General features: G+C 40.0%; 1 protein-coding gene across 1 annotated transcript in view; it reads left to right on the top strand.

Annotated features, from left to right (window-relative positions):
* The window catches only part of SYNE2 (spectrin repeat containing nuclear envelope protein 2), a 1,843,566-nt gene that overhangs the window by 1,694,172 nt on the left and 129,654 nt on the right, over positions 1–19,740 (top strand). Inside the window, exons 133-136 of the mRNA XM_078660317.1 lie at positions 1,119–1,281; positions 10,092–10,279; positions 13,853–14,003; positions 17,181–17,363. Coding sequence (XP_078516443.1) covers positions 1,119–1,281; positions 10,092–10,279; positions 13,853–14,003; positions 17,181–17,363 — 685 coding nt within the window. The remainder of the gene's footprint in view (positions 1–1,118; positions 1,282–10,091; positions 10,280–13,852; positions 14,004–17,180; positions 17,364–19,740) is intronic.

Raw genomic sequence — 19,740 nt, 5'->3', positions numbered from 1 at the left:
TCAGAGAAGCGTAAGTATATTCCCTCACCCACCAAACATCTACAGGGTTTCACTGATAGAACCCCAAGGGCAGCACCATGCAAGTTATATCCAAAGGAAGGACAGTGACAAGCTGAGTGGGAACAGCAGTTTGGTGCATGCATTCACCGTCTCAACCATAAGACCCTTTTCTCTATGAACGCAAGTTTCCAGGCATCCACCCACATTTGACAAGTCACACACAGATCTGGACGGAGGTATGGACCCATATTATGGAACTCTGGATTTTCCTAGGAAATGGTAGTAGGCTGCCTCCTATCAGGAGTAAAGGGAAATAGAAACTTGCCAATGTACTTCAGTCATGTTCCAAGATGCCTCTTTCCCCGCAAAGACTGGTATAAGGAGGCATTAGTCACTGTCCAGCATGGGCGGGGTGCATTTAGGCATAACCCTTACCTCTTTTGTCACCTGCCATGAACCAAGCATGGTTCACCTCCTGCAGATACACGGATTGTCAAGTTTACTGATTGAGCACCACAGGTGAAGCCCGGAAATCGAAACAGGTTCAGTGTGGTCCTGATTTTCCAGCCATAAAGTACTTTAATCCATACAAGTATCTAATATGTTTCCCTTTTGTTTCATCCTTCTCGCCCTCACTTAACAGTTGGTGATTATTTTACATGCAAATAGTTCCTATTTCCGTAGAACAGGAACCTTTGTTTTCAGTGTTTTGGTATCTTATGCTTCCCCGAAAAAGTGTGGATGTACCTATTTTACTTTATCCCCTCTTCCCACTTCTGCCACCTCTCATTCTCCCTGATTCGCCTAGATCTTTGTGTAGCTTTTAACGCCAGTTACCATCCTAAAATACTTGGCATTCCAAAGAACCTTGGTATGATAGGCTCTGCAATCTACTGGTTCTCTTCTTACCCATCTAACCGGTCTTTGATGGTTTTTATTGGTTTTAATTGTAGTCGAGAACTGACACTGATTTTGTGGGAGTGTGTTGCTCCCATTGTAAAGCTGCATCATTGGACTCACTGTGTATCATGCTTTTTGTATCTGTTTCTCTCTGTGTTCAAACAGTAAATGAAAGGCTTCATTATTTATTCACAAATTGTCTTTTTAAATGTATCTAGGGTGAAGAAACTCAAGGAAACCTTTATCATCATACAGAACCTGGACAAAAACATGAGTAACCTTCGAACCTGGCTGGCTAGAATTGAGTGTGAACTTTCTAAACCAGTTGTTTATGATATCTGTGATGACCAGGAAATCAGGCGAAAACTTGCTGAGCAACAGGTAAAACAAAACATTGAAATAGGAAGGTTGATGATGATCGCAATATGAGTATATTGGTAAAATGCTAAGTGAGGTATGGGGTAGACTGATTATTATCCCTAGGGAAAATGAGGGATATTAGAGGGCCGAGGCAGAGTCTGGCAAATGTTTGTGTCGTATGTTGGGGGCCAAGGCACAGTAATCGTAGAGTTCAAATACATGTGTTTCTTCCTCACTGTTTTATCCCTTTTAACGGAAGGTGTGAGTTTGAACAATCCGTATCTACTTGCCGTGTGTCAAATAGTTTCCTCTCCAAGTTACGTGGTCCTGTGGCCTCTGCACCGTCCTGAGAAAAGATCTGTATCTCTCTTCAGCAGACCCTGAAATTGTACTGTGCAAGTTCTTGCTTTGCACCAGATATGTTTGGTCTAAGTAGTACACTTTAGCCATTAGCTGATTTTACTTGTATTTCACCATTTTGTAATGCACTGGTGTGTGTGTGTGTGGCATAGGAGCAATGCATGGATATAATATTTTAAAATTAAATGTGAATAATCGTTTATTATTGTAAAGGGAAATATAGTGAATTTATTTGTGCATCTACTGTTATGACAGAAATTCAAAGAAAGACTGGCAGGTTCGAATATCTAGTCTTTCTGAGGACCTACTTTGAATCAAAAGTCTGATTTTCCAGAAACCCTTTTCTGTAGATATTTTTACCCTACAGAAACTCATTTTCATTCTGGACTAATGTGTAAGGTGTTTCCAAATTCCAAGGACCGCCACTGTAAAAAAAAGTCTTGATCCAAGAAGATAGTGTGTACTGTTGGGTTGTTATTCCTCCTATTTTGAGGCGACAGAGAACTAAAATATTATTAACAATGACTCTTTTAGAACTTTCTAACCTACTGGTGAATGTATTCACTTTTGTTAGCAATTTTTCATACATAACCTCACTCGCTCCGTCTTCCAGTTTTCTCACTATTTGGTAAACTTTCAGTCATAGGTTTTAAAACAATATGCGTTTTTTTAGAAGGCTTTCAAGCCGGAAATATATATTTACTTTCAGCAGCTCAGATCATTTGGTTCAGGCATGTGTACTTAGTTCTCTTTTACAAATAAGTCAAAGTGTAGAGATGTTTAATTGTGAATATTATGCTATGCTTCTTTGTATTCTTTCTCCTTTACTCTCAGACTCGTGGCTTTCTCAAACCCCTTATCAGCTCGCTACATTTGTTTTTGTGGGGCTTTCAGTTTTGACAATTTGTCGTTGATGTAATCCCATATGGTGTATATGCAAATCTTAGTGAGGTTACTGCGGTAACAACCAGTGGTAAAATGTTTTGGTGAGTGTGTGCTACTCTTGTAGCGTGGAAACAGGTTATACGCTGAGGGTAGATTCTGAATGATCATTTTGACAGAAACAGGAAAAAAGAAAGTCCCTCCAGCAACTATTGAGAGTATAAACTGCCAGTGAGCCAAGAAAAGGGCCTTGAATCTTTGGCTTTTCTTTCTTGAGTCTGCAAAGAGAAGAAGCTGGTTGCTGATGGGTCATGTGTGCGTTTGAGAACATCATCAGTTGTTGTTTTCTATGAGACAAAAGCAGAGCTGTTTTCAGCAAGATTAGGGAATTGATTACAGAGGGTTCTGGGTGGCACATCGGGTATGACCCCAAGCTTGTCCTCCTACACATCAATACAATCATTGACTGGGACAGTCAACAATTAACACTACTTTGGCTGGGACTCACAGTGATGAAACAAGACATTACCCATTGTTTGGAAAAACAAAGACACTTCCTCGGTTGGGAAGCAGAAATCGGGAATGGATTGTTGTTTGTGTATTGAGAGGGCAGTATATGAAGGTCTGGAATGCCCCAGGAAATACATTAAAATATGGAGATCTTGGGTGGAATATCAAAGTATCATGATTACTCCTAGGATAGATTGGGTTGAGTCTCTCTGTGAGGATACACACATAATAGGGACAACCGTATGGTGTCCCAACACTGGACTAACTGGATTTCGGACTGGGAAACATATACTGGAAGATCATGGTTTGGGGATACATGGGGAGTGGGTAGGAGTATCCAAAGCAGCACCTCTGTGTCTTTGGTTTCTGTAATCCTTTTGTTTACACTCATTGTAGTAACATTCACTATGGATGGTTCCAGAATTAAACCAACAATTACATTTGTTATAAAATGGAGGGGCCGACAAAAGCAACTCCAACATAATGCTTTAGAAACTGCTTTCTGGCGTCAGACTTCAACATGCAGTTGAACCAACTGCAAGGCAGACACAAACTTACCCTTGTGAACATAAGTCATGCTAAATTGCTGTTTACAATAAACTGTGAAAAGTTTCTGATTTGTTGAATTCACAGTAAAGAATAACTGAATATTAGCAAGTGTGATACTTTACTATGACTGCACATGTCATTGACCATATAATAATAGACAGCAGCATATCAATCAATCATTAGATTTGTAGAGTGCTTCTTGTCACCCATGAGGGTATCCAGGTACTGGCAGAGTCCAGTTCATTAGCCGAATAGCCATGCTTTCAGTAACTTTCGAAACTCTGAAAGAGAAGGGGAGGTCTGTAGATGAAAGGGTAGCTCGTTCCTTGACTTTGGAGTTAGGAAGGAGAACGAGCGACCTCCGCATCTGCTACATGCAGGCAGGGCCGGCTCTAGGGCGGTGCGACCAGTGCCACCGCACCGGGTGCTGGCTTCCTGGGGGCGCCGTGTTTGTAAGTTTATTATGTTTTTAAAGCACCTGCTGCCTCTTTCCTTTCCTCCAGCAATTACCAGGCCTCACAAAAATGTCAAGTTAACGCCTTTGATTAATGTTCTTCTGGGAGAGAGATTGAAGTTTTGTATATTTGATGTTTTGACTTATGTTAAGGTAGTGCAGAGGGTTAATATGCCTGCTATAAAGAACGTGTACAATGTAGATTCGAGAGTGCATATAATGTAAATAGATCAGCAGGTTATTGCTTTTAAAAGATACAACCTTTTGTTACTTGCCATTTAAAATTTAAAATCCTAATATAGAACATTGAGGTATTAACTTTCATCATAGAGCTGCATACACACTGCAAAGTATACATTAGAGCATAGATTAATTTTGCAAAAAGGGTTAATTTGCGTATATATTGATTCTTATTATTAAAGAAAACTCCCAACTATGCTGTTTCTTTTTCCTTGCTGAGTTTGTGCTTCTCCACACCAAGCGCTCCTAAACTATACTACCTACAAGTATGGATGACATGTGACTCCTACACTTTTAGTCCTTTGGCTTATGTAACATATCTTATAAGCTGATTTACACACATATGTTTGATTGTCTTTGTGTACTGTGTGTGTGATGCAAAGTGCTCTGACATCCTTCACTGGTATGAGTGGCGCTATATAACTAATTCAATGCATCTTAACGAGAGTGGTTATAGAGACTTGGTCACTGTTAAAGGGTGCAAGTGAGAGAATCCGTGGTGGGGGTGGTCATTGGGGGGCGCCAACTAACATTGTCGCACAGGGCGCCACCAGAGCTAAAGCCATCCCTGCACGCGGGATGTGAGGGTTAGAGAAAGGGATGCAGAGTAAATGATATCTGGTGAGTTGATGAAAGTTCAGGTGGTGGTTCAAGTAGGCGGTACCTCAATTGTATAGGGCCTTGTATGCATGGGTCTGGTGCATATTTTCTGTACAGGTAGCCAGTGGAGTTCCCTGAGGTAGGGGGCGATGTGGGTTCATCCAGGGAGATCCAGGACAAGTCTGACTGTGGTGTTCTATATGGTGTCTCGGTGCTGTGGTGTTGCAGAATCCGGATTGGGAGGAGTTGATTAGGAGGTTCCGTTCCAGATGTGAGGAGAGTTGTTGGCTGATGGCTTTTTCTAATACTATGGCCCGGGGCAGTGAGATTGGCCAGTAGTTCTTGAGTTTACTGGAGTCTGCCAATGGTTTCTATAGTAAGGCATTCCCCGGTGAAGATGGCTGTGGCAATTCAGGTGTTGAATAAGGCGGTGAGTATGTGGCTGATTCTGGCTTCATTTTTGTTCAGGTGGTGTCTGTGGTGTGTTGGGGGTGGGGCTGGTGGTGGGCTGGTGTGCGTACTGTAGCAGGTGAACTGGCAGTGGGTGCAGGTGAAAGGTCCTATCGTGGAGCATGGATGGCAGTGCTTGTTGCTGGGTCGAGGGTGTAGAGCTCACCGATGGTGTATCTGCAGGAGGCCCAGGGATTGTAGCACTGGGCGCGGTCAAGTCGTGGATGAGCACAGACAGGCTTGCCTTTGGCACGGATGGTGGCACTGGACGCGGTCAAGTCGTGGATGAGCACAGACAGGCTTGCCTTTGGCACGCCAGTAGTGCGGTTGCACTGGGCCTGCATTAAGTAGGTCCTGAGGTGGGCAGGGCTTCGGTCAGTGGGAGCTAGGGCTTCTGTTGGCGGAAAGAATGGTGATCGAAAAACCTTGGCGTGAAAACCCAGGCAGAGGCTTTTGTCACGCGATAAGGCTGGAAGAAGCAGGATCTGGAGGTAACAGGCAAGGTGGGTGCCCAGGTGCCTTCTAATGCGGTCGCGCATTAAGTAGGTCCTGGAGGGGGCAGGGCTTCTGTTGGGTGGAAGAATGGTGAGTGGGAAAACCCTATGGCCGGTGTGATAAACATCACTGATTGCTAGTGACTCTGTGTGCATAATATTATCGTTTGCATTACAGACCAGGCACTGTACATTTTGATTAGTGCATTTTCTGTACAATTGGAAGGCAAAAGGAATGGAAGAAATTGGCTTTTAGTGTGAGAACTACATACCTCGATGTCCAGTGGTACTGGAAAATCTATAAGAACAGCTGAGGCGTTTTGAGCTAGCCGAGCAATATCCCAGAAGTAAGCTAGTGAGATAACAGTACAGCATTTGCCTCATGGTCCCAGTGACACGGTAATTGTGAAGGAATCGGGGGCTAGTGAAAAGATTGAAATAGCTCTTGCTTTCTCAGCAAAATGCACAAGTAAAAACATTTGTGCTTTTAATGAAGGACATCATAAGAATTGCATTTTGATTCTGCATTAGACACGCTGATGATGAAGAGTACATTGCTCTTGGACGAGAAGACCGCTCCACCTTCTCACAGTTGCATTCATCTTGTGCTCCCACATAAAGACACAGACCTTTTGATGTTGTCATTTATTTTATTGTTTTGCCAAGACTCTCCAGAACGGTGAAGGACTGCAGCCAAAATAGCATTAGTTTGTTTGACGTAGGTAGTGGACCTTTTCAGTAGTGTGTGCATCAGCCTGTGCTAATGGAACTCAATGGGAGGACACTCTGGGTGTCCTAGTGAGTGACAGTAAACCACCTTACCATGTACATCACATGGAAGGTTGAACTCCTAGTATATTTGAATGCCATCCAGGGGTATGGAATTTCATAAAATATTTACTCATCCAAGAGAAAGGATGCTTCGTAAATCTATTTGTCCTGTATAAAAAATCTGCGTATCTTTTTGTGGCCATGGAGTGAGGTGACAAATTATAGCAGTGTGCTCATTTTATCAGAGCTCTGTTAATAGCTTGTCTGATTATGCCAGATTTTGTATTGTGCCAGGTTGTGTATTATACCTGGGTTTGGATTTTAGCAAAGTTATGATTTTGCCACCTTTCTGTAAATCTCCATACAGGGGGCATGGAAGTAGCCAGGATGTATTAGCTACAGGTTTGAAATAGGCTGTGACACTCTGCACGCCCACAAACTAACACATTTAAGGGTAAAATTGATTGTCGTTGCACTCTAAACAGTGTGTACAGTGTTAAGTAACACGAGTAAAACCAAGCAAATAACATAAGTGACAGAATTATCAAAACAAAGAACTCTCAATGCGTAGATCTTGGAGTCTTTAATGTTGCGAACAGCCAGCCGACACGTGTTTCATCGCATTCGCGATTCCTCAGGGCTGCAATGAACAAAAGTTGACAATGGAGCATGTATCTCGCACAATTACATTTCACCGTAAGACCTGGTTACATGATCTTGCATGCTCAGTGGTTGCTGCTACCAATGTACACAAATGTATCTGTGTATCTTGAGTGCCACCCCAACACATTCGTGTCGTAAGTGTGAAGTATTATCACTATTATTTCTAACCGTGCAGTTCAATAGTGATTTAGTGAAGTCATCCTTGGGTGTGACAGAACAATTCACATGAAAGAGGCAGAATCTCTGTGATAGAAGTGGACTATTAGTGTACGATTCAGTCATACAGCATGCTATAGTGAATATGTGAGTAGTCCAAAGACTCCGTCCCTAAAAACATATCCGTCACATACCTAATTGGCTGAGATCCAGTCAGAAGGTCTATATATCCACACGACAGAATAATAAAACATGATAACGGAAAAACCTCATTACTAATTGTCTTAAGTCAAATATACGGACAAAAACAATACTGTTGTGAGAATGTGAAACAAAAAATATATAAAAGAAAGCTCACCGCTCAGCTGGTGATACTTCCAACCCAGCCGGGCCCTTGACCGTGGATACTGCGATCTAGTATCCAATGTGTGGACAATTCTGCAATCAAATTAATAGTCTCAATTACAAAACATATCTCTGCACTTCCTAGTTTCAGAATGCAGTGATATGGAAGACATATTCTATCTAGTCGCCTGTTCTTGTAAGTGCAAAAACACCAGCTAAACACCAGAAAGGACAATGCACCTTAGCCTGTCACAAAACTGCTATTTCCTCTTGAGATCATGCGTGTACGGTACCAACACACTTCTCCCCTCACCACAAATAGTCTGTTAATATGAGGCACTCTTTGCAAAAAACCATAGTAAGTAGCCATTCTGTGCACTTACTTCTTCAAAGACGCCAATACAAATCAGAGTGACGCTCTCAAGTATTTAGGGGTTTCTTTCTAGATGGCCCACGACGAGTCCGGTAATGCTCTGTGGGAATCATGGGTAATATCAATACAAAGTTCTATTGCAATATATGACTTAAAACATCCCAAATCAGGATGATATACGTACGCTCTTACCTTTTGGTATATGGAATACTTGGAAGTCGTGGGAGCTATCTGTGTAAACCGCGCTTCAAGCTGAAACAACACCAAAATAATGGGGGAGTTACGCTCCTGAATAGTCCCATGCTGTTTCATTCCTTACGTTCAGAGTCGGTGCATATCTCCGCAAATTCCAAGTGGCTTACCTATATCACGCGAAGCTGCGGCGTGTACAGCGTCCGGATCCGACGGCCGTGTTCCTGTTTAACACATTTAAGGGTATTCACCAACTCTTCTCCAATCTCTTCCCGCTCTGGAAAAGATTGACAAGGGCAGAGTACATTTTCTCCAGGGTAGAAAGTAAGGTTATAAGAACCAAAGTGAATTTGCAGTCTTTCAGCAGATTTTTGCATGAGATGGAATTTATAAATGTTTGCTAGGTGTACTGACTCCAAGGCTATCTCTTTAATCACTTGCGAAAAGCTGAAAGTTGTAAATCTGCACAAGTGCAAGGACATATACCTCTGGGTGTAGTTTTGTTACTTAGAACCCCTAATTACATTTTTATGATGTACATAATGGTGTCTATAATGGTATTACATTGACTCTACCTTATTATTCTTTTTAAGTATTGGCATGCATCAACCACGTTGTGCTAAACAATACTTCAGAGAAATGGTATTAAAAGTTGCACAAAAGTTTAGCAAAACGTTTCTTCAAGTAGCATTTTTTTCTGCATTATAATTTGATTGCAAATAATCATGAATCCTGCTATCATGTTTGTATATCTATTTGTTATATAGTCTGAGACCAGTCATAGAGCATTATAAATAGTGTTAGCCAGTGCCTTGGAATGCCATTCTAAGAGATATGCAAATAAATGTAAATCTCAAATTGTAATCACCAATGTTGCATCATGTTAATAGCAATTCATTTATGTCAATGATTTGTGAAAAACAATAATTCCAATGTTATGATGTAGAATGTTACTGTTATTTCAAATTAATATACACAATGTAATTGAGGTGAAAGCAGACGTCTCATCAGGTTCTGGTTTATGCAGCAATACATTATATAACACACAAAGTGAAGCTTAAGGGAGGGGATTTCCTAGTGACTGAATAGGTACATTGCACAAGCACCCACCTGTGCGTGTTTTCAGCACACAGTTCATAGAAACATGGTGTATGGCCCTTTTACAATATATGTGCATCTGTTCTCTTGCATACCATCACATTTGTAGATCCACATCAAATATTCGTTAACAAGAAATGAATAACCACCTTGGTTACTGTTTAAAAGGCATATTTTGGATTTAATTTGATAAAGTTCTGTGATGCAACCATGCAATAGCAACTAAGTGAACTGCAGTGGGTCATCACAGTCTTGCCCTTCTCCGGTGTGAAGTATATAGACCTAGTAGATAATTCAGAATTTGATCAGGCACAAAACTAGAACATTACCATTGATGGAATAATGCAAAAAATAAAAGTAACCATACAAGTAAACAAAACAAGACTTTTTTAGGAAAAGATTAGAGCGGATTTAAGGGTGAGGAAAACTCTAGAGGCAGACTAGTTAATTGGTCACAAGGATGCAATACTTATCAAAGGGTACGTTGACCGTGATGAAAAGTGTACACATTTTTTCATTCACCAGTTACAGCACCTCTCCCATCTTCTGTTGAATTAGACTGATGCAACGTAGAGCTACTTTAAAATATATCCCTATCACTTTTATTAACATGTTGCATGCTTACCTAATATTCTCAATCACAAGCACAATTTCTTTTGCTGATGCATGCATTGCTATACCCATTTCTCTGCAGGATTTGCAGCAGGACATTGAGCAACACAGTGCAGGAGTTGCTTCAGTGTTAAGTATATGTGAGGTACTTTTACGGGATTCCGACGCATGTGCTAATGAGACAGAGTGCGACTCAATACACCAGACAACCAGGAGCCTTGACAGACGGTGGAGGAACATCTGCTCTCTCTCTATGGAAAGGCGCATGAAGTAAGTACCTCCTAAGCATAGTTCTTTGTGTCTGTAAAACAGTGGGACTTTTGGTTATATTTACATCTGTGGCTGACCAATAAAAACATTGATTTATGGATATTGGTTTTTGTAGTTAATAGAGTCAGTCAAAAAAGAAAGCCCTGTGTTACATCTTAACTTGTCACACTGTAGTATTTTGCAGTAAGCGTCGCTCATGCACCACCCCAATGACCATACATCGAGGCCATTTTTAATTTTATCTTTTGTTGTTTTGTTTTTTGTCACTGAGATCAAGCTGCACAAGGATTCAGTTCGATTTAATTTTCTTAATATACTTGTTCTATGCAGCAGAATTGTGCTGCTGTGTCCTCCACATGCACACTGATGTATGCAAGTGCGCCTAAACATTAGTCAGCACCCAAATGCTCTCCTAACAAACCCTTAGACCAGAACACAACACTGCACAAAACTCGGAAAAAGGTTAAAATCCTTAAAGCAGCCCATAGAAAGTATATGCGGAAGTGGCAAATAGAAAATGAAAACGCTAAACATGCACAGATTACAGCTGGGCACATTGAAAATCACAAAATATTTTATAAAACATGCTCAGTAGAGATGCAAATATATTTAGAATCCAAAATGAAAGTCCCTCGAAATGAACCCAAGCAACTCCTCTTACATTTCAATTTCTAATTGCTCCCTTGCTGCACGATTACAATTCTAACTAAGTGAATTACTTGTGATCACATCTCAAACAGTTTTTCCCAGATTAAAACTTAAAAAAAGATATTCATGTGACTACTAAACAGGTAGTGGAACCAAAAGTTGCACCCCATCGCCAGCCAGCATAAGCAACCCCTAGACTCTGCCACCCTCAACTATTTAAAAAGAACAACATTTATGCCGCTCAACATGTAATATTAAATTTATGCCTTTATCATCAGAAAAGACAACCTATTCAGCCCAGATGAGGAAATTCTGAACCCTTTCCTAAAAGTGTGTCAATCATTATTCCTTATGTCAAAGAATAAAAAACAAACAGGCCGTTACAGCTCCATCGCTCCCCTACCAAGAACTTAGTTATCCACATTAGATGCATGTTCAGTTCAGATTTTGCAACAAATACAGTTTAGAGATAGCTGTAATAATGATGCTTGACGATTGCCTTTCTCCTCCCATGTTCTATGGAGCATTTTAAAGAACTGTATTTACATATCCCTTTAAACATCTATCAAACTCAGGTTTAAAATTGGTGACCAATACCCTCTGGCTTTCAAGCTCTCATCTCTTTCATGTTGGGGGATGTTCCAGTAAATTGGTGCAGGGAAATTGGAGGACTTTAATCTAGACACTGCATTTGAGCCTTGATGGAGAGGGTTGATACACCACAGTCAAACTTTCAGTGTGAGCAATGTCTGCAAGCCTATTGTGACTTAAGTAATGCCCATCCTGGTTACAAAAAGAGGAGATGGCTGTTGTCTGGAATATAGAATATATTTATCTGGGGCTGGCAAGGATATTTGAGTTGCACACCACTGTGGATGGTGTTACATTAGTCTTGTTTATATAAGACTGGATTGGGCCATGGCCAATTGGAAGCAGAGGTGATCTTTTGGAATTTCAAAATTAGGGAACAAGCAAAGATAATGGTTGACATTGTGAAGGGTAAGAGTGTGTGACTGTCGGGTTACCCTGCACCATTGTTTGGCATTTAATGTTTGTGTTTTTTAAAGAAGATGGGGGACCTAAACTTCGACGTGTCTGTCGGAAAGAAATGTGGAGGCGGTCACTAGGACCCTGTACAGGGAGGATGTATTGGGAATTTGGAGCATTTACGTCTTTGTTTTTGGGATCTTTTGTTTTTGTTTGCTAAACTGCTTTATCCTAATATTTTTTTGTGGCAGTCAAAAATGTCACGCTCCGGAACAAGTACTTTATGTCTGCAGTTTTACCAATTGGTATTTGTTGTTGATGTTGTAGCGATTAATTTAGCCAGAATGTAGTCTTATGTAACTAATTGATTTGTATAAGACAATACATGCTAAAACTGGGAATTTATATTTTCAGCAGATTTAGTGCACATGACACACACAGTTGCATTTTCCAGATGCCAATGCTTTCTTCCATGGAGCTCCTTATACCATGTGTTAGGAATCTGAGCCCTTTAAACATTTATTTGCTAAAGCAGCCACGCTTTATGATTAGAGTGAGTGGATGGTATTAGCAGTACGACCACAGGCAGTTTGGGTACGGTGCCTATTCCTCCAACAGATTATGTATAATTATATGCAGTAGACCTTTGTACTCTCTACCATTCCTATGTGACTCTTAGAGTTTATCCATTTATCCACTCTTCCATGAGTGACTTTACTACTTGTACATTTGCAATTTTTTCTGTATCTCTCCCTTGTGTGACTTTACAACTTGTACATTAGCAATTTTTTCTGTTTGTATCGTTCATGTAACGCATGTAATCCTAAGTCCTTATGTATCGCAACTGGTTCTTATGTAAAGCACCCTGACACCTTCGGGTAATGTTCGCGCTATATAAAATCGCAATAAATAAAAAAAAAATAACCATTGACCATAGGCTCCTGGCAGAAGAATAAGAAGCTAATTTGTCTGATGACATGTGAGTAGTAGAAGACAGTATAGAAGAAGTGGTGGATGAAGGACACTAATTCATTTAAGTTTTAAATTAGTTAAATATAAGTAAATACTACTACACCATCTTTTAGGAATAGTTAATAGCAGTGAGGTAGTTAATCACTCAAGGTTGATGGTTAGGGTGTGAAAAGGGATAAGGTCTGTTTGTCTTCAAAAAATAGCAAGTCCATACAACTGAATGAGAAAATGTCATCATTGAGGTGAAGTATAATAAGAGCCCCGACCCTTGGGCAAATGCACCCATGAAATACGTTTGTTATGGGGGCAACCCACTCATTTATGCATTTTGTTTAACCATTAAAGGTTACTTTCATTACAATCCAGGCAGTACTTTTCCTGTGACAACCATCGCTTGAGGAAACTTTTAAAATAGGCAGACTTCTTGAAAACACCCTTATGGAGAGATTATAGTTTTGACAATTGTGAAGTAGTGACCCTCCTCAACATAAGCAAGTTTAATTAAATTAGTAAAGCAGAGTGTTGAATATTTTTCTGGCTTTGTCTGTTATTAACTTTTTAAACAAGTTTATTATTTTCAGTTTTAGTTTCAAAACATTACTGTAAAAAATATATTTAGGTCTCTGTTTCATGACATTCTATTGAATGATTTAGTTGTGTGAAGACCTGCAAATTATCCATTTCATATTGTACCTTCATTGCCATTATTATTAGATTGTAAATTGCAAATGTTACATTGGAAGGGCTGGAAATATTACTTTACCATTTACTCAATTTATTCAGCATACACATAAAAATAATAAATGTTTAGATGTGCAGAATAGTATCCCTAGTATTAATTTATATATTTACTGACTTGCAAATATGAAAGCTGCCAGGGAATTCCCCTCTTGGAAGAATTACGGGGCTACTGAACATGTAACAGAAGTGCAACTGACATTTAAAAAAATTCTTTTTCATTACCAGAATCGAAGAAACCTGGCGTTTATGGCAGAAGTTTTTGGAAGATTATTCACGCTTTGAGGAATGGTTGAATGCAGCAGAAAGAACAGCTGCTTCCCCTAATTCGTCAGAAGTTTTGTACACAAATGCCAAAGAAGAACTCAAGAAATTTGAGGTTACTGTCTTCTTAGTTGTTCATTTCTACTTGTACTACAGTTTGCAGCCTGGGCTCATGCTTTTTTGGGGGAGTTGCACCCTTTAATATTGGAGAAATGTTAAAGTTTTCTTCTTCCTAGTTTTCTCATTGTAGATGACTGCCAAGTTAAGGAAAGAAGTTTACAGAGATCTTGAGTTCAAGATTAAAAACATTATTTGTCCATTTCTATACAGTAGCATAGGACTAATCCTTTCTCGTCAGAATGTTTTAGAGTTTTTTATATCACCTTAAAATTACAACTTACCTCCTCAGACTTTGTATGGTAAATGTTCTTAGTTTCATCTCACCAACCACGCTGGCGTATTGTTGTATGATTTTTTAAATTAATTTAATCTGCAATTGTACTTCAGTGAAGATTTAGCTGTACTAAATCTCATACCATACTTTTGTTTTGCATTTGGGATCTAAGCCACATGCCTCTGTTCCCGTTAACCCTTTTAGTGACTACTAAACCTATTTAATAATACTTGGCATACTCTACACGTTTTTCTTTTCCAAGTTGTACGTTTTTTTCAACTATTAATCAATAAGCACCTTATACTGTATACTCATGAGCATAGTGATTGTGTACACGTTTGTCCAAATATTGTCAGACTTTCAAAACTTCTTTCATTAAAAAAGGCACATATTTTTTTCAGGAATTCCAGTGGTGTGTATCTGTGGCAAAAGGGCAAACCAGCACAGAATGACATTAAACATTGGTGCTTGCTGCGCTCATAGCCAGTAATGCTGTGATAAAATCACATAATAAAATATAATTATTCCCAACGTCACAGGCACACTGTGTTGCCCCTGCAGTGACCCACATTTTACTTTTTGAATACTGAATAGGCACATCATGGCCATGCTTGAACTAAGTACAGTGAAACCGAATTCTCGCCTGGCACAATGGGTGTGTTGGGTACTTGGTACAGTGGCAGCAACTTACTTTTTATTTTTTAGAACAAAAACGAGTGTTAAAAAGGGCAAATGGTCAAAGATGTGCTGGCAAGATCCCCCAAGATATGTTTTAGACTGGTGGAATCGGTCCTGTTGACTGATAAGTACATGGTCCAGGACTGCACACTCTTTTATGATTGGTTATAATATTGTTTAAGGGATTAACATTAAATCTTGAAAGGTTCTTCAAGCAAGTGTATGTGTTCTAATGTTCTGTGATTGCATTCTTTCACATTGTGCATGGGGGGAAATGTCTACCAAAAAATCCGAAACACCTGACTGCTAATGACTCTTTATTTTAATTTATTGTTGGCTTAAAATAAACCTTGCAAACGTGCAACAATTACAGAAAGAATTAATACATTAATACATGCATTAATAATATAAACATGTAACAAACAAGCTGCTCAAAGTGGTCTCAACATTCACACATTGACTTTTTAAATATTTTGTTGTCTGAATCCAATCAAGGTTTTACATGCACTCTTTGGATGTGCCATAAAAGCAAGATCAACTCATGCACTAAAAGTGGATTTGTACTACAATTTAAATTATGGGCAAATCAGTAAAACCTATATTTGTGATGCGAATTTGGCAGCGTGAAAGAATATGTACGTTGTCAGTGCATAAGACATCAATCCCCTGCACCAGAGTCAATCAATCAATCAGGGGTTTATAGAAGGAGCTACTCACCCGTGAGGGTCTCAAGGCGGTGGGGGTGGTGGGTAGGCAGCTCCGGCTCAGTCGAAGAGCAAGGTCTTGTGGTCTTTCCTTTTAAATTGAAGATATTGTACCCATATCGACTGGAAGGCGATAATAAAGCATAAGATGGCATCAACACACTAGCTTGGTTTTTTGCCAGTCTCGCAAAGTTGGCTAACTCATTTCTGATTTTACCCTCAATTCGTTTGATGTTTGCCTTATGCCATATCAGTAGCCATATAGTTAAGAGTTGTGATCCAGGTGAGAAAGTAAGGATGTTTGATCTTTCATCTTACGTCTACTTTGCATAGCAAGTTCAGCAGATATTAAGCAGAGAAGCAATTTGTTGTTGGCCCAAGATGTTTTGAAGAAGAGTAATACTTGGGCAATGTGAATGTAAATAGTGCTCCGTTCTGATCAGTTCCACAATAAGTGACACAGATGGCTTGCCTGCAGGGTTCTTTTGGATGACTTGATCTGCAGAATCCAGTCCATAACACCTTAAGCGATAGTTGATACAAGTTTCATCATGGACACCTGTAAAATTGGATCAACCGTTGGGGGAAAATCAGATTTCCTTTTGAACATGCACAGTATATTTGCTACATTCATGGTGCTGCTCATTTTAACCCAATATTCCCTCCACTAGGTCTACTATTGATTGAATGTTTTGCCTGCAAATTTGTAATTAATATCTCTGTGTTACTTGGTTCCTGTAATAAACTAATTATGGCTCTTGGCTCTTAACATGGGTTTCAATAATGTTGACAACCATAGAGCTGTGCACCAGATAGGTTAAAGCAGTACTTAGAGCTTGTTGGGGGCCAAAAGATGTTCTAACAAAAAGCAGCATATCATCTTCATCGATAGATTGGCATTGAACAAATCAGGGTCCAGAATACAGATGTACAAATTAAATCAAATGAAAGGGTTGCAGGAAAAAAGCCTTGTCTCACAACCTTATTGACCCTTGTGACCTTACTCAAATGTATTTGGGGGTGGTTGTCCATAACCACTACAGTCCTGATTTAGAGTTCACCATTATATCATATGGCACATGTGATGTGGCTTACAGGATATCCATCACGTTTGTGATGGAGCAACCCATTCGCCGAACTCTAAATGAGGCCCTATGTCTATTAGACCTGTTAAATTGTATATCATTTTTACAGCCTACAGTTTCCCTCATAGGTAAAATCTGTTTAAGCCTTCTGTATTTCCTCATTGCTCTTTGGGTTGTTTTCCAATGTAATGCTCTTTTTAAACAGCAAACTCAGTTTTGGCATAGTTGGGGTTGACTACGTACTACACAATATGCACTGTTTTGCTCCCTTTTGAATATTGTTTTCCAGTATGCAGTAAAACAAAAAAAACATTTGATGTTTTTTGGTCATGTATTTTGTAGCACTAAGGGCCTTTTCATTATTCAGTGGTAGAGAGAGAGGCATAACTGGATGGCTGCAATGAAAGCAAATGCATTAATTTATTTTCCAGGCTTTTCAACGACAGATTCATGAGCGGCTGACACAACTGGAGTTAATCAATAAGCAGTATAGGCGTCTTGCAAGAGAAAATCGCACAGATTCTGCTAGCAAGTTAAAGCAAAAGGTCCACGAAGGGAACCAACGTTGGGATAATCTACAAAAACGAGTAGCTGCCATTCTGCGGAGACTACGGGTAAATTATTCAGCATCATTTTATGTAACAACTATAGAACATTTGTTTCTTGTGCTATACTTTTAAGTGTGTTGACGGTGAATGCCTGCACGAAATTCCTTCAAGAAGTAAGAGGTACTTTTTAAGTACATTTTTGGCAGAGAGGAATTGTAGTATTTCCTAGATATTAACCAAGGGCTCATTTAGTCAGATACCCTGGGGATATTTGTATCAGACAACAAATAAAAGCACCCTAAGTGGTAGCAATAGAAATCCACTTTGTTGTAATGTACTGATCGGTCTAACTTCCAAGATATCAGTGCCCCATGGTCGATTGATAAAGATTTACAGTAGAGTTGTGACTTAGTCTTAACCAAAATGCATACTCAGGCTTCTCATTATTGCCATACTCATTCTGCATGTGTACATGAGCGGAAGAGGAAGTTTGTATTCATATCCACTGATAGGACTGCTAGCACTATCCTTGCTTGTGAGATTGGTTGGTAGTTGTGTGCCACCACTATACTGCCCAACCGTGTCTGCTGCTAGCCCTAATTAGTTAATTGCTTATTTACCTAATAGAGTCATGAAATTTGTTAAGTGAGTGACAGTTCGCTGTACATAGACTCTGTCAATGAACATGCACTATTTTAACCTAGGAGTGGACTATAAAAAAATTGGAATTGGTTAATATTCGCAACTTAATGACTTCTTACTCTTTCCCCATATTACTCATTGACGCAGGGCTTGAATTCATATCTCACTGAGTGCCCAGCATAAAAACAAAATAGTCACCTGATATTCCCAAAGTAATTTTAACATTTACATTTTTGTCCATTTTTTCTGAACGTGGAGAAAGTAAATATCTTTTTTGAATTGTCCTCAGCTAGCTTAAGTTGAGAGAGATGACATTGAGAGTTTGAACTATCACACAGAGTATGATGGAGTCATTGTACATAGAATCAGTGGGAGCCATTGTAAAACTGCCTCACTAATTTTACATTTTCTGAAAAAAAGGACATAGTTACAATTAGCTTACTACTTTCAGGATAATGGAAATAAATATGATTTAATAAACTACACCCCCAACCTGACTAGAAAAGCCATGGAAATTCAAAAACATGACATTCTCAGCTTCAAAAAAGAATCTGTTATCGTGGACTCCCACTTTTGCCACAACAAGGGCACCTTACTTAATGGCCTCATATTCTGTAGGAAAGCCCTGTCTTCCTCACTCAACACCACTATCGCCAAGAAAACCACCCCCGACCATAAGCTCACTATTGCACCATCCTCTTTATAAAGTGGTAATGCCACCATTTCCATGTACACCAATGGCACCATACTTATTCGAGCTTCAGCTCACAATCTGGAACTCTTCAGCAATCTCTTCTATTTTCTCAAGAACAAATTAGACACGTCCACTCCCCCACCTCCTTCCTCACTAATCCCCTCTGGCTCCTCTCCTTATGATAACCTCCCTTCTCCTACCTACGAACCCTCCCTTTCCCACCTCCCTCTCAGGATGGTCACCCACCTATCCATGAACACTACTGATATCTAACACTCCTCACCCAGCGACAACACAAACTCTCCCCTGCATGTACATCAATCCAACACCCCCCCATTCCTTTAGAACCTTTCACACACACACACACCCATTAAAAGAATCAACTCATCCACCACCTCCTCTCAACCTACCACTGCCAAGCTTCAGATCGTGAACCTTACCAATGCCAGCTCCCTCAACCACTTGGCTATTGCTCTCCACTCCAGTTTTTCCCTCAACCGGTACCTCTCAGAAACCTCTTCAATGACTCAACGCTCTGTACTATAAAATCTGAACTGCATTTGATTTGTTCTGACATTCTTAAACTAGTTCATATCACCACCTACCTTGATCATAAATGGTCTTCAGAATTGACTCACCTCCTGACAAACCACTCCTTGTCCCCCAACTCCACTCTGACCGTATCCCTGCCTATACAGGGATCTCACACCCTTGCTGGTGAACCGCAACCAAGCTTAACCACTCCTCCAGACCCAAAAGGTTAGTCAGACAGCTTTCAAATGACGACATACTCACCCTACTAGACTCTTACAGCCCTGCTCCGACCAATCACACTTTACCCACAGCAAAAATTGATTATCAATCACCCCGTCAGGACATCTGACCCCAGCATTAGGTTTAATAATAAATTGAACCTCACACAGGTTCCCATCTCACATGCATCCACAACTACCTTTAATGCAACCCTGAAATGCGCATTACTAAACTGCCGCTCAGCCGTGAAACACATGGATGACATAGCGGATCTTATGCGTAACTGGGACCTAGACATCCTCATGCTCACTGAAACCTGGTTGAATGATTCCTGTGCTCCTATTCTGGAAACTC

Source organism: Lissotriton helveticus, chromosome 9, assembly GCF_964261635.1.
Source record: "Lissotriton helveticus chromosome 9, aLisHel1.1, whole genome shotgun sequence".
Classification (NCBI taxonomy): Eukaryota; Metazoa; Chordata; class Amphibia; order Caudata; family Salamandridae; genus Lissotriton; species Lissotriton helveticus.
Note: the sequence above shows the minus strand (reverse complement) of the source record. Positions and strands in the feature narration are given on the sequence as shown.